Source organism: Eucalyptus grandis, chromosome 6 (assembly GCF_016545825.1).
Source record: "Eucalyptus grandis isolate ANBG69807.140 chromosome 6, ASM1654582v1, whole genome shotgun sequence".
NCBI lineage: Eukaryota > Viridiplantae > Streptophyta > Magnoliopsida > Myrtales > Myrtaceae > Eucalyptus > Eucalyptus grandis.
The window spans coordinates 45,458,335-45,470,826 of NC_052617.1; the positions used below are offsets into that span (position 1 = coordinate 45,458,335).

The following is a 12,492-nucleotide window of genomic DNA, read 5'->3' on the forward strand; positions in this document are numbered from 1 at the left end:
AGTGGAAGCAATTCTATCTTGTCTTATCTTTCAAGTTCTTAACTTGTAAACTCAACAAAAATAGCGACAAATGTTCCTTAATTGGCCTCAAAGCAATAATTGCTTTGTGTAAACCCTAACCGAGCCTATATATATTGCAGTCCTTTCAAAAGACTTTTTTATCGATCAGACTGTGTTCATTGCAAATGTTTCTAGAAGACTTTGACATTTATTATGTGAGATACCCTCAGCAACCAGTTATCTCTCACATGAATGGATGGGATCAAGCAGCTATTTTATCGAGAGTGTGAAAAATCTTTTCTGACTAAGAAGCTCTAGTTTGACATGCTTAATAAACTTTTGTCACGAGTTGTAGCCGTTCTGATAAGAACTTGACTCTCAGAGAATTTGAAGATTAATGATACATCCCCAAATAAGATGACAGTTTTGCACCACATGATGCTAATTAACATCGGATGTTTTTTAAAGTAGTCGGACTTAACTTGATTAACTTGTTCAATTAATGCTGCAATATTGCCAATACATCTCTTGATGACATCCCTCATGACATTTGCTCAAGTTAAGTTTGACATGATTCATCAGTGAAGCCATGCAGTTTTCAAGAGGTTAGCGGGTGCTTCCCTAAAAACCAAAGATTCATGGTCAGCCTTAAACCATGTCATCTAGACGATTTGTGGGTCATCCTTAAACCACAAGGTTCGTGGATCTATCTTTAAACAACACGGTCCATGGGTCTATCCTTAAACCACACGGTTCGTGGGTCTATCCTTAAACCACACGGTTCGTTGGTCTATCCTTAAACCACACGGTTCGTGGGTTATTCTTAAACCACAAGATTCGTGGATCTATCCTTAAATCACACAGTTCATGGGTCTTTCCTTAAACTACACGGTTCGTGGGTCATCCTTAAACCACAAGATTCGTGAGTCTATCCTTAAACCACGCTTTTAAAATGTTTATGAGTTTATCTTTAAATTGCGATTTTTAAAAGGTTCACAGTCAACCTTAAACCATGTCATCTACAAAGGTTCATTGGTTTTCCTCAAATCATGCATTTTCCACCCGGTCGAAACCCGTTGTTACAAGGTGAGACTTTATCTTTTTTTTTTCTTCTTATGACATGGCGAGCTTCTGTAACCTGGAGTCCTTCTCTTTCTTCTTATGACACGGCAAGTTTCTATAGCATGGAGTCTTTCTCTTTCTTCTTATGACACGGCGTGCTTCTGTAGCCCAAACTCCTTCTCATTCTTCTCATGACATGATGTGGTACTGTAGCCTGGGGTCTTTCTTCCTCTTATTGACAAGATGCGCTTACATAGTGATAATGCTAGTACGAGTACCTAGAGGGGGGTGAATAGGTTTATAAAAATTTTCTTGGAGATTGCACAATACTTAGACAGATGAATGATTAAAGAATCAATCGTAAGACTGAGTAAAGGAAAGAGAGAATTAAACACAAGGTTTATAGTGGTTCGGCTTGATTCAAGCCTACGTCCACTCTTCGCGCACCGACAGCCGATTGGCTGGATTCCACTATGAACAAAGAGATGTTACGTGTTGATCTTCCTTGATTTCTCGATGTAGATGATCTACTACACTCGCTCAAGGTATCACCAAGTATAAACACTCTCTGTGTGTACAATTTCACTCGAACTGTATCGACTAACTATCAAGGTTCTTCAGACTCTGGAATTTTTCTATCGATCACACACTTAAAACAACTAGAACGTCTTCTTTTTATACTCCTTTATGCCATCATAGCCGTTGGCACTTACCAAAGGAATTCCTCCAATCTACCCGTTGGTCGGAATCAATTAAGAAGATCATCCGAGCTATTTAAGGAATCTGATGATAGCCCATCAATCTGTTCGCCCATACAATCGGGGATTTTGGTTTCAAGAATAGAACATTCCAAGAATGTTTCGTCGACCATCGGATCTTCTATTGATCTTAGATAAGAATCAAAAAATCCGTAGTGATTATCCAACCAAGGGATCTTTTCTAGAGGATTGGATCGAATCCCCAACCATATACTTCGGCTTTGGATATCCTTCGCCACTGGATTAGAAAGACTTTCAGTGAGAATAATCTTGAGTCTTGAGTCTTGAGTCTTGAGTCTTGAGATTACAAAGTCTTGAGACTTTAACTATCGATATCCACACTAAACTGATAGAAATATTTTGTCAGCTTCAAAATATTCTGGAAAGATTTCTCCAACACACAGTTATGAGTCATTTCTGTTGATCTGATACATGCCTATGCACCTAGGGTCTCTCTATCGTCGAAATAATTTATATGTCTTTTGTCTTTGAATGCAACCTCTTCGAGACTACATTCAAAGAGGGGCGGCTGTTGACACCTAATTTTTGTTTTCAAATATATAAAAAGAAAAAAAAATTTAAAAAAAAAGTGGAATGGGTCAGGTCGGGCCGGATCTGGCCTTGGCCCGGCCCACCTTTTTCTTTCCTTCCCCGCGCAGCCCGGCCCCAGCCTTCTCCCTCCTCTTTCCATCCTCGCGTGCTGGGAAACCTGGAAAAAGCAAAAAGAGAAACGGGAGCAGAGGGGGGAGTGGGAGCAGAGAAGAGAGGTGAGGGCTATTGGAGAAAACTTCTTTATTTGTTTTAAAGTTGACCAAACGTTTCCATCAGTCTAAGTCTAAAGACTTGCAGACTCTATCATTAAAATCTGAAGACCTCCAGACTTAAGATTTAAAGTCTGCCCTTACTGATAGTTTCCAGACCGATGAAAAAAAGATTCATCCGATGAAGAAGACTTATCTAGATGCAAGTATATCCTTATGGATTTGGTTCATACGGTTGAAGAAGATCTCATGGCTGGAAATAGCATATCGTAATCAGTTATTCTTAATGATATCAATTCGGATAATTAAATCTGTTGATTGGCAAAGTATACTTGGAAGGTTTTACTTATGGAAACCTAGATCCTGATTGTATGGGCAAGCAGGATTGGTGAGCTATTATCACATTCTTTAAATAACTCGAAATCTTCCTAATTGATTATGTTCAACAGGTAGATTAGAAAAACTCCTTTGGAAGGAGCAGAGTTCCTATACTATGAAATCAAGGATGTGAGGCTGTAAAATCTCTTTTGGTTTTTAGTGGAATCCAACTAATGGGCTGTTAATGCAAGAGAGTGAACGTAGGTTTGGTCTAAGCCAAACCACTATAAGCCTTATGTTTCAATTCTCTTTCCCTAATCTATTTACTTTCATACCTTCAGTTTGTTATTCACAGAAGTTGAGTTATTTTGTTAAGTTTCGCAAAAATTTCTTTGATCACCTATTCACCCCCCTCTAGGTGCTCTTACTAACCCTATCAAGAGCAAGGGGCAGCAGAGAAAAAAAAGAGGGAAAAAGCGGCAACTTGCAAAGAGAAAAGAGGAGAGGCGAGAATGACCGAGGCTACCGCCGCCAACGCGTCTCCGAGCCATCACTGCCACTGCCGATGCGTCTCTAAGCTGCCACCGCTGTCCCTGCAACCTACTTGTCCCTTGTAGCCCGCAGCTGCGACATCGCTACTGCCCTTTGAACGCTGACCTATAGCACCCGCCACCGTTGCTCCTAATGCCAAGCCAGCTGAAGACAACTAAAGGAGAGAGTAGGCCGCGAACTGCACGAGTAGGCCAAATCTGGAGGGAGGAGGCTTGCCGTCGCCATTCCTGCTACTGCTGCTGCCGTCACCCACCACCATCTGCCGTGTAGTCGTTGACTGGCTCTACTCACCTCCATCGCCGTTGTTTTGTTTTCCCCGAAGCCTGGGTCAAGCCCGAGGCGGGTCAAACCGGACCTAACCCAGCCCATGGGACATAATCAAAAATATTTTCTTTTTTTATTTTTTATTTTTAAGTATTTTAAAAAAATCAAACAAAAAAATGTAGGGTTTTGTTAGGAATTGCTATGTCTTGCTTTCTTAGTATAATTAGATATTTATTTGCTAGTATATTGACTATATCATGTGTTTAATTTGCACATTTAATTATATTTAATTGTACATGCTCAATTTTACTACAATTAAGATCTTGGAAACTATTATTATTATTTTAATGATTGCACACCTGCATAATCACCTCAAATGTTAGTTGATAAGTATAAAATCAATCCAAACTGCCTGACAAAAATCTTTTCTCTTAAAATGAACAAGATTATGTACTGAAATGACACTAGTTGGTCAATTAGTGTAATCAAGTCTCCAACCCTAGATTCTCTAGTTGCGTAGGAAGTAAAGTACACTCTCATACCTCACTTGGTTTCTAGCCAACTCCAATAGGCTAATGGCAACTCATTTTTGCAAAATTCTTAAAAAAAACCCCAATGTCACATGAGGTATAGACTTGGGAGAGACCGTGCCTATTCATGGGCCTTAGGTCCACCCTTTAGGCAATAACCCTAAACCTCCTCTCTCCCCTTGAGGGGTAGGTCGCGACACATATGATATATGAGATGTGTTAATGTGCATATAGGTGCTGAGGCGAGGTAAGTTCTATCTAGTGCATATTTAGGACGTCTTTGAGTGAATTTTCGCCCTAATCGAGGTTTAGGGTGTTGACTCGCTGAGAGTTTGTCTCACCCCGTCATGGTTTAAATGTTTTCAAGTCCTTAGATGGAGGTTCGACACGTTCGTTTTGGGGTCTCGCAAGAGGTAGACTTTAAGCACTCCTATTTCCTTATTCCCGGAACCAACTTGACCCGTGAGTTAGTTGAGTCCACTATTTAGGTTGATGAGGATCTCCATTATCGGGTACCCCATCGCTTTAGAGCGTGGTTCCTTAACTATCCTGATGGGGCTCAAGAAGGTCCTTTGGAGGGTTTTGACGGGCCTCCCGTCGGAACCGAGGAGTGGGAAATAGGGCATCCTTTGGATGTCGACATTCCTAATAGTGTCGTGGAGGACCCGGAACCCAAGATTGGAGGGTCTGGAGCTTAGGTGGCTCGGTAGTTCTTTTTGAACTAGACTTAGCATGTAAATAAAGTGTGTTTTATGAAAAAGGTGTAGCATGTGTTTTCACTATCCCATGTGTTTGATTGTTGTTTGGGGTTTATGAGTTAGCTTCTGCTTGTGTATAAAATGAAAGGGTTGGCGACGCATCCTGAGATGTCGCAAATTTTAGTCGACCACCGAGGGATGTGCGTGTGCTCGGGATTAGGGGCGTGACACCTCGCATGATGCGAGATTTCTTTTTAAAGTTCTTAGCCACTAAAATATTTTTAGGAGTTGCTACTAGCCATCGTTGGGGGTCGGTTAGAACCCAATCAAGATGTAGGGCTCTCAATTTTTACTCAACTAAAGAATTCTAGGGATGGGGACTTGCTCATGCTAATGTTTCCATTAGAACCCTTTAGGTACCTAACTTAACAATGTGTAATCTAAACGACAAATTACTCTTGATTACCATTTATAATCCCATTACTCACAAAGTGACTATACAAATGTTTTTGTAGGAAGTTCATTAAAATTCTAATATAATATTATCCTATTCTAGAAAAGGAAATTGGCAATCAATAAATTGAAATGATGGTGCGGTAAGTAAATACTCAAGTAATTGAAATGCATCTACCTAGGTGCGAGAACTGAAAACAACCCACAACTTGTTGAGTTAAGTTATACAAAGCTCTATTATTGAGCCTCGAGACACGAACCATCATAATCTTGCTATTTGAACTTAGGCAAGCTTAATTCTAATCAATCGAATAAGGTGAAATCAAAGCTAGACAATTCTAATCGTTTATTTGAATGTGAGGTTAAGTCCAATTGATCTTATTTAACAAAGCATATGCTAATTAAGCTACCAACGTCTAAACTAGGCTAACTGGAATTAATTTAAGCTAAACTATTACAAGAATTAAGGCTGGCTTGGACATTGGCCCAAAAACACCATGGCTCCATTTGGTCGCCGCCTCTTCTGGTCGCCTCCGGCCACTATGGGTGTCGGTTTCATCAATTCAACCATTCAGTCAATGCAATCAAGCCAATCACAACATTGGCAAAGCTCATACCTGGGTAAAAACCCAGGTATAAACATGTTGAGGAGAATGATGAAGGGATTCCGACATCCCCGGTCATCTTCTGATTTTTGACAGGTGCTGTTAGTGACGGCCTCATTTTTGCTCCTTTAACAATGCGCACGCACCGATCTCGCTATGCCGGTTTCCAAGTAGAAAAGGCGTATAGAAACCGTCCCTTCCATCCTATCAACAGCCACTTGCCGACTTCATCTACGACGAAATCTTTGTGGTAGCGCGAAGCCATCTGGTTGAATACGAACTGCGCTAGCCTCCTGCTTAAGGGCACCTGCACAAACCCGGCCCTCATGTTGCGTAATTGCCACTGCTTGTACGACTCCGGTCTCTCCACTCTCTCCCATCCCTCACAGGCTATCGTATTCAACGCCTCCCTCTCCAACGTAACCTTCTCGATCAGCATCCTCTCCTCGTTTTCGTGGGGTATTATATTGTCAAGCATGTCGAATAGAGAAGAGAAGTGATGTAAAGCCTCCCGAAACCGAGTGACGAAGAACGGGGCATTGTAGTTCCCGTTGACAACACCGTGGATGAAGAGATCCGGCTGGGCTCTTCTTATCAGGTTGAGGACAATGTCTCGCGGACTTTCTTCCGCGATGGTCTCGTCGAACAAGTTCTCAAACCTGAACATGCAGTTGACTATAGTCACCTCGTCCCTATCGATCTTGAGTTCCTCGAGTTCAATGAACTCCCACCTCTTCGCAATGGCGTTGTACTCAAACGGCACGTTGAAACTTCCAGCGTAATTTGCCAAGCGCTGACCCGTTTCCTTGACTCTTTCTGCGGGCCTGAATCCAGGTTGAGGCAAGTCTATGCCAGTGATCCGGAGCTTCGGTGGACAAGGTCTCTGGGAAAGGCGCTGAATCAGAGTGGGCCATCGGAATCCATAAAGAATGCCGAAATCAATTATATGAATCCTCATCTCATCTGCCACTGTATCTAAAATCGACGTGATCGAGACCACGTTAGAATATCTTTGGAATGGACAGGCTGCAAGGTACAGGTGGTACGCATTCAGCATATCAGCTGCTGTTGTTTTCCTATTGACGAGGCCTCTATATATCTGGCTGCCTGTGCCGGCCAACCGCGCCTCAAGACCATTAGCGAAGTAGTGAGCGAGTCTCTGGGTCCCATTGCCAAAAGGCGAGGCGTGTTTCCTGATCTCATTCAGCAGAGCATTCGTGCTCCTATGATCATTTGATGCCACAGCTTGTGCACATCGGATGAGGAGCATCCTCACATCGACTACCTCCACTTTCCCTCTTTTCTTCTTGCCACGACCTCTGCCACCTTTGGGCTCTTCGATCTTGTGTGCGATTTCATTCTCTCTGTGCTTCAACGATGCACGGAGATTCATAAGATGCGCCAGGCCCTCCCCTTGGCTGTTAAGTAGAACCACGTCGAAAGCATCTGAGCGAAGTATGGATTCTTCATGAACAAAAGCCTGCTTGGTACTTCTCTCTTCCATGTTCCCTTCCTCCCTATGGAGACTCTCTTTTCTCTTCCATGCACCGAGACGGTCTACTTTGTCAATCTTTCCGTGTGGTTCCTGATGTAGAAGTTCGGTAGTTGCTTGATTAGGAAGAAACTTGCTGGATTCCTCGACCCCCATCCTAAACTGCCGTACGAATTGGTTCTCACCACACAAGTCAAGCCTCTGTGCATTACCCCCTCGATTAGGTTTAAACGCCGCTGGACTAATATCTTTTTCAAAACTCAGAGTACCATAATTGCTTGGATTTTCAACCTGACGAACATTGGCATAGTGTCCGGTTTTTCTACTGCTGACAGTGCTTGTATATCTAGTGCTGTCTAAGAGACTGTCATTCGATTGTTTGTCATTGTAGGTAATACAATTCGTGCGACTTGGCTCAGGTGAAGGCGGGTACTTTTGGCCAAGGACCTCATAAAAGGATTTTTCAGCTGACAACAGATCCAAAGAATCTTGAAGCATGCACGTCTTCTCTTCTATGTCTTCTTCCATGAGTATGCGACTTATGTATTCGAAGACTGCATCGGAGAATTCAGTCTCTTCGGTGTCCGGTGCATCATGACATTCATTTGAAAATGGGGCAACATCAACCAAATGATGCATCTCTCCACATCTGTCAGGTGCGCTTTGAAAAGTTGGTCTAGAAACTAAACAATGATCTACAACAGCAGATATTGACTGATCGTCCGATGGGAACCCATCAGAAGGATACAAGGCTCCTATCAGTGGATCCATCATTGAGTTCTCACTCACTCTGACGGGAATAGAGCATGAAAATACCAGCTTCGCTGCAATAGATTGGTTATCTTAGCCCAAAGTTCGTGGTTTCGTTGCTCCAATTCAAAAAAATAAAACAAAAAAATCTCGGCTAGCTGACTTATCCTATTGTAACCTCAGATTCAGATTGCCAACCCAAACCCTAAAAGAATCAATCTGCACAAGTTCCGAGTAATATTTGAAAAGGTGACGATTTCTGGATGCCGATCACTGTTGTCAGTAATAAGTAGATCAAGTAACCAAACCAATCCTTATTTGCGCATACCCTTCTACCGCTTTCATATAAAATTCTCAAACTCACATGTCCTCTATGATAGTAGATGACTTCAATCCACCTAATCTCCGCTAATAATTTTGTTTGCATCTAGTTTTTACAGGAAGATCGAAAGCATACCTGAAGGATATCCTGGTTCTGAAGAGAGAGAGAGAGAGAGAGAGAGAGAGAGATGAGGAAGCAGAAGCCAAGCCCAGTCTTGATACGCCTGAAGAACAGCAGCAATTACTGCCACTACCCAAAGAAAATTATTTAAAGACCACAAACTTCACATGATGACCACCTTGTCAAGCGTGGAAAATTTGTTAATGTAATGGAATCCGTCGCACTAAAATATTATATGTTGATTCGTACGTATGTACTTCGACTAGGAAACACATGAACAAAGTCATTGTTTTCTTTTCGTAGTCTGGTCTGCAGCGATTGCTAATATTATAATGGATCGGGAATCCTCATTGCAGGATTCAATGTCAAAATAAAGAAGGTCCCCGCACCCGGTCAATCTCCCGCGAAAAATTTCACCCCATGTGCTTTCTGCAGAACTGGAAAAGAGGTGCAAGGTAAAAGAGTAAATTTGCAACCGATGGGAGGAGAGGACCACTTCGAGATCTGTCGGTTCTGTCTCGTTCTCTCCATGTGAATGGACTTGCCAAAATGAACTCAAGACACTATGTTATGTCCAAAAAAGCAGATCCAGAATCACAGGACCATATCATAAGGCGAACTATTAGGATGCAGTTGTAACTTTTATTGACTGTTGATATCTACTTCTATGGTAAACCTCTCAAAAGTAGCAAAACCTTCTAACGAAATTCCCATTACCTATTGCAGACATGCTCAATCAAGGCAAGAACACAATAATACCAAATGAAAAATCAAGCAACTCCTCAATTCTTCAAGCAAGTCAAATACTTTTTGAGGTTCAAATATGTACAAGCTGTGAGAGTGGAGACTCTTGTGACCTACCCCTCGAGGGGCTGCTCTCGGCGAATAGGTTTAGAGGTATTTGCTCAAAAGACAGTCATAATGGTACATATAAGTGACGTACTCAAATTTATCACCAAATGATAACACCACAAAATGTACATCAATTAGGATTGCATGCTCTCCCAAGTCCAAATCTCACATGATACACAATTTCAATTTAAAGTTCTTAATCACTTAAGTATTTCTAGGAGTCGCTATTAGCCATTATTTGGCGTTTGTTATAACCCAATCGAGATGCAAGAGCGTGGTCTCAATTTCTACTCAACTAAAGAATTCTAGGGATGGGGATTTGCTTATGCTAATGTTTTTATTAGAACCCTTTAGGTACCTAATTTAAAAATGTGTAATCTAAGTGACAAATTACTCTTGATTACCAATTATAATCCTACTAGTCACAAAGTAACTATACAAATGTTTTTGTAGGAAGTTCATTAAAATTCTAAGGCTCCGTTCATTTCATAGAAAATAACTTACAAAAACGTTTTTCGAATTTTCCAAATGTTCGTTTCATGAAAAATGAATTGCTTGAGGAAAACATTTTCCATGAAAGGAAAAGAGTCTTCTAAATTACGGAAAATATTTTCCACTTTTGAAAAGTGAAAATATTTTTCTCACTTGATCTTTCTTATCTCACACCTCTATAAACTCTCACTTTCTCCTCCTCTTCATTCTCCTTCTTTTTTTTTATTTGAATTATTTTTTATTTTCTTTGTTTTCCCTCTTCTTCTTTATATTTATGTCTTCATTTTCTTTTTTAAAATTTAGTTTTTAATTCTTTTTCTTTTTCTTCCTTTTCTTTTCTTCTTTGTTAGCCGCGCTAGCCATGGCAAAGTGATCGCCACTAGGGTCGGCCAATGGCTAGCAATCGGGCGCCATGGCTAGTGACCGGCCACAAGCCAACTCCAACCTCTTCTAAGGCCGATCCGGCGAGGGCGAGGCTTGAGCTCGCCGAACTTGGCGGAGCTCGGACTCGCCTGGATCGAGTGAGCCACGAGCTTGCTAGCCTCAGCAGAGCTTGAGCTCACTTGGATTGGGTCGGCAAGCTCAAGGCTCGGCTAATCTAGGCGAGCAAAGATCTCGTTGTTCGATGCGGCTCACCCGCACGGCCAAGCCTTGAGCTCGTCTGATCTCGGCAATTGCGTTTGGTGGTCGTGGCAGCCGGCCACATCGAGGCAAGTGACGATGAAGGAAGGAGGATGAAGATGGAGGGAGGAAAGAAAAGGAAAAAAAAAAAAAGAATAAATAAATAAATATTCCATTTTTAAAAATAAAATTAATTAAAAATTCAATTTTTTAAAATATATATAAATTAGAATTAAATTTTCTTGGTAATTTTTTCCCAAAAAATCAAATTAGATAACGAACAATGAAAAAAATTTCACTTCAATTTTAGATTTCAGCCAAATACCAAAAAATATAGTTTTTTTTTTTTTTGGAAAATGACTTCCTAGAAAAAAAAATTGAAATGTGATATTTTCTGCGAAACGAACATACCCTAATATTATTTTATTCTAGAAAGGAAATTGGCAATCAATATATTGAAATGATGGTGCATTAAGTAAATACCCAGTAATTGAAATGCATCTACCTAGGTGCGAGAACTGAAAACAACCCACAACTTGTTGGGTAAAGAATTATACAAAGCTTCATGAACCCTTGCTATTCGAGCTTAGGCAAGCTTAATTCTAATCAATTGATTAAGATGAAATATAAGCTAGACAATTCAAATCATTTATTGAAATGTGAGGCTAAGTCCAATTAATTTTATTTGACAAAGCATATGCTAATTAGGCTACCAATGTCTAAACTAGGCTAACTGGAATTAATCTAAGCTAAACTATTACAAGAATTAAGGCTGGCTTGGACATCGGCCTAAAACAACCATGGCTCCCTTTGGTCGCCGTCTCTTCTGGTCGCCTCCGGCCACTACCCATGGATCTCGGTTTCATTCATTCAACCATTCAATCATTGCAATCAAGCCAATCGCAACATTGGCAAAGTTCATTCAATTCAACACTCAATTTCCTTAGGATTGACTTTTGATTACTCATGCAAATCGACTAAAGCCTTCCTAATCCACAAAGGTTTACTAATTAAGATTAGCAGTAGTTAGCCTCTACTTGTACTCACAAAGTAATATGGCTAAGCCACTAATCACTAATTAGCACTAATCATCCCCAATAAACAACCCGTTGATCAACACATGACGTGAGCCTAATCACTCATCTAGCAATCACATAGAAAATTCAATTAAACATGCCTTTAGGTTAATTAGCCTTGAACAATCAACAAATAATGAGTGAGCCAATGATTGGATCACTTGCTTATCTTTCCTGATTCTTGGCAATTATGTTTACACTTAATTTGGAAGCTTAATGAACTACCCATTAAGCAATTCAATTGTCATTAAAAATCCTGAAGTGTGTAGTTACTTCGTGAAGACCACTTAACCTGATTTAAATTCTATTGACCCAAGATTGATCCAACACCGAGACTGCTCCATATTAGACTCAGTTTCGATCCGAGATTTGAAAATTATGGGAAAAATATAAAATAAAATAAAATTCAAAATCCCACCAAATTTTACAAGGAGCTGGTTCATTCCGCTACAAAAGTTTTGAACTTTTGCTAATAAGCCCTCAACTATGTGAAAATTGTAGGTTTTTCTAGGAACTTAGTTGAAGACAGTTTTGTAGGCCAAATATAACCCTCTCCGATTTAGCCAAATTGGCCCCTAAGCTTTGCTATCTGGTCCTCAAACTTTCCAGTCTACTCAATTGACCCAATGAACAACTTTCTAGTTTTAAGTGTTTACAGAAAATGACTTGAATTACGTTGAATTTGCAAAATAATGTTTGAGAAAATATAAAATCATTTTCCACTGAAAGCTTAAAAATCTATCACTACTTCACGGATACGAGATCT

General features: G+C 40.5%; 1 protein-coding gene across 1 annotated transcript; it reads right to left on the reverse strand.

Annotated features, from left to right (window-relative positions):
* Positions 1 to 5,701: 5,701 nt before the first annotated feature.
* On the reverse strand, positions 5,702 to 8,310 carry LOC120294230 (scarecrow-like protein 9). Its single transcript, XM_039314203.1, has one exon. The coding sequence runs from the start codon at positions 8,265 to 8,267 to the stop codon at positions 6,156 to 6,158; it is 2,112 nt and encodes a 703-aa protein (XP_039170137.1). The 5' UTR covers positions 8,268 to 8,310; the 3' UTR covers positions 5,702 to 6,155.
* Between the last annotated feature and the right edge of the window lie 4,182 nt (positions 8,311 to 12,492).

What these genes read in the sequence shown, in the direction of transcription:
- LOC120294230 (XM_039314203.1), bottom strand. Translation starts at nt 8,267, where the DNA reads ATGATGGATCCACTGATAGGAGCCTTGTATCCTTCTGATGGGTTCCCA.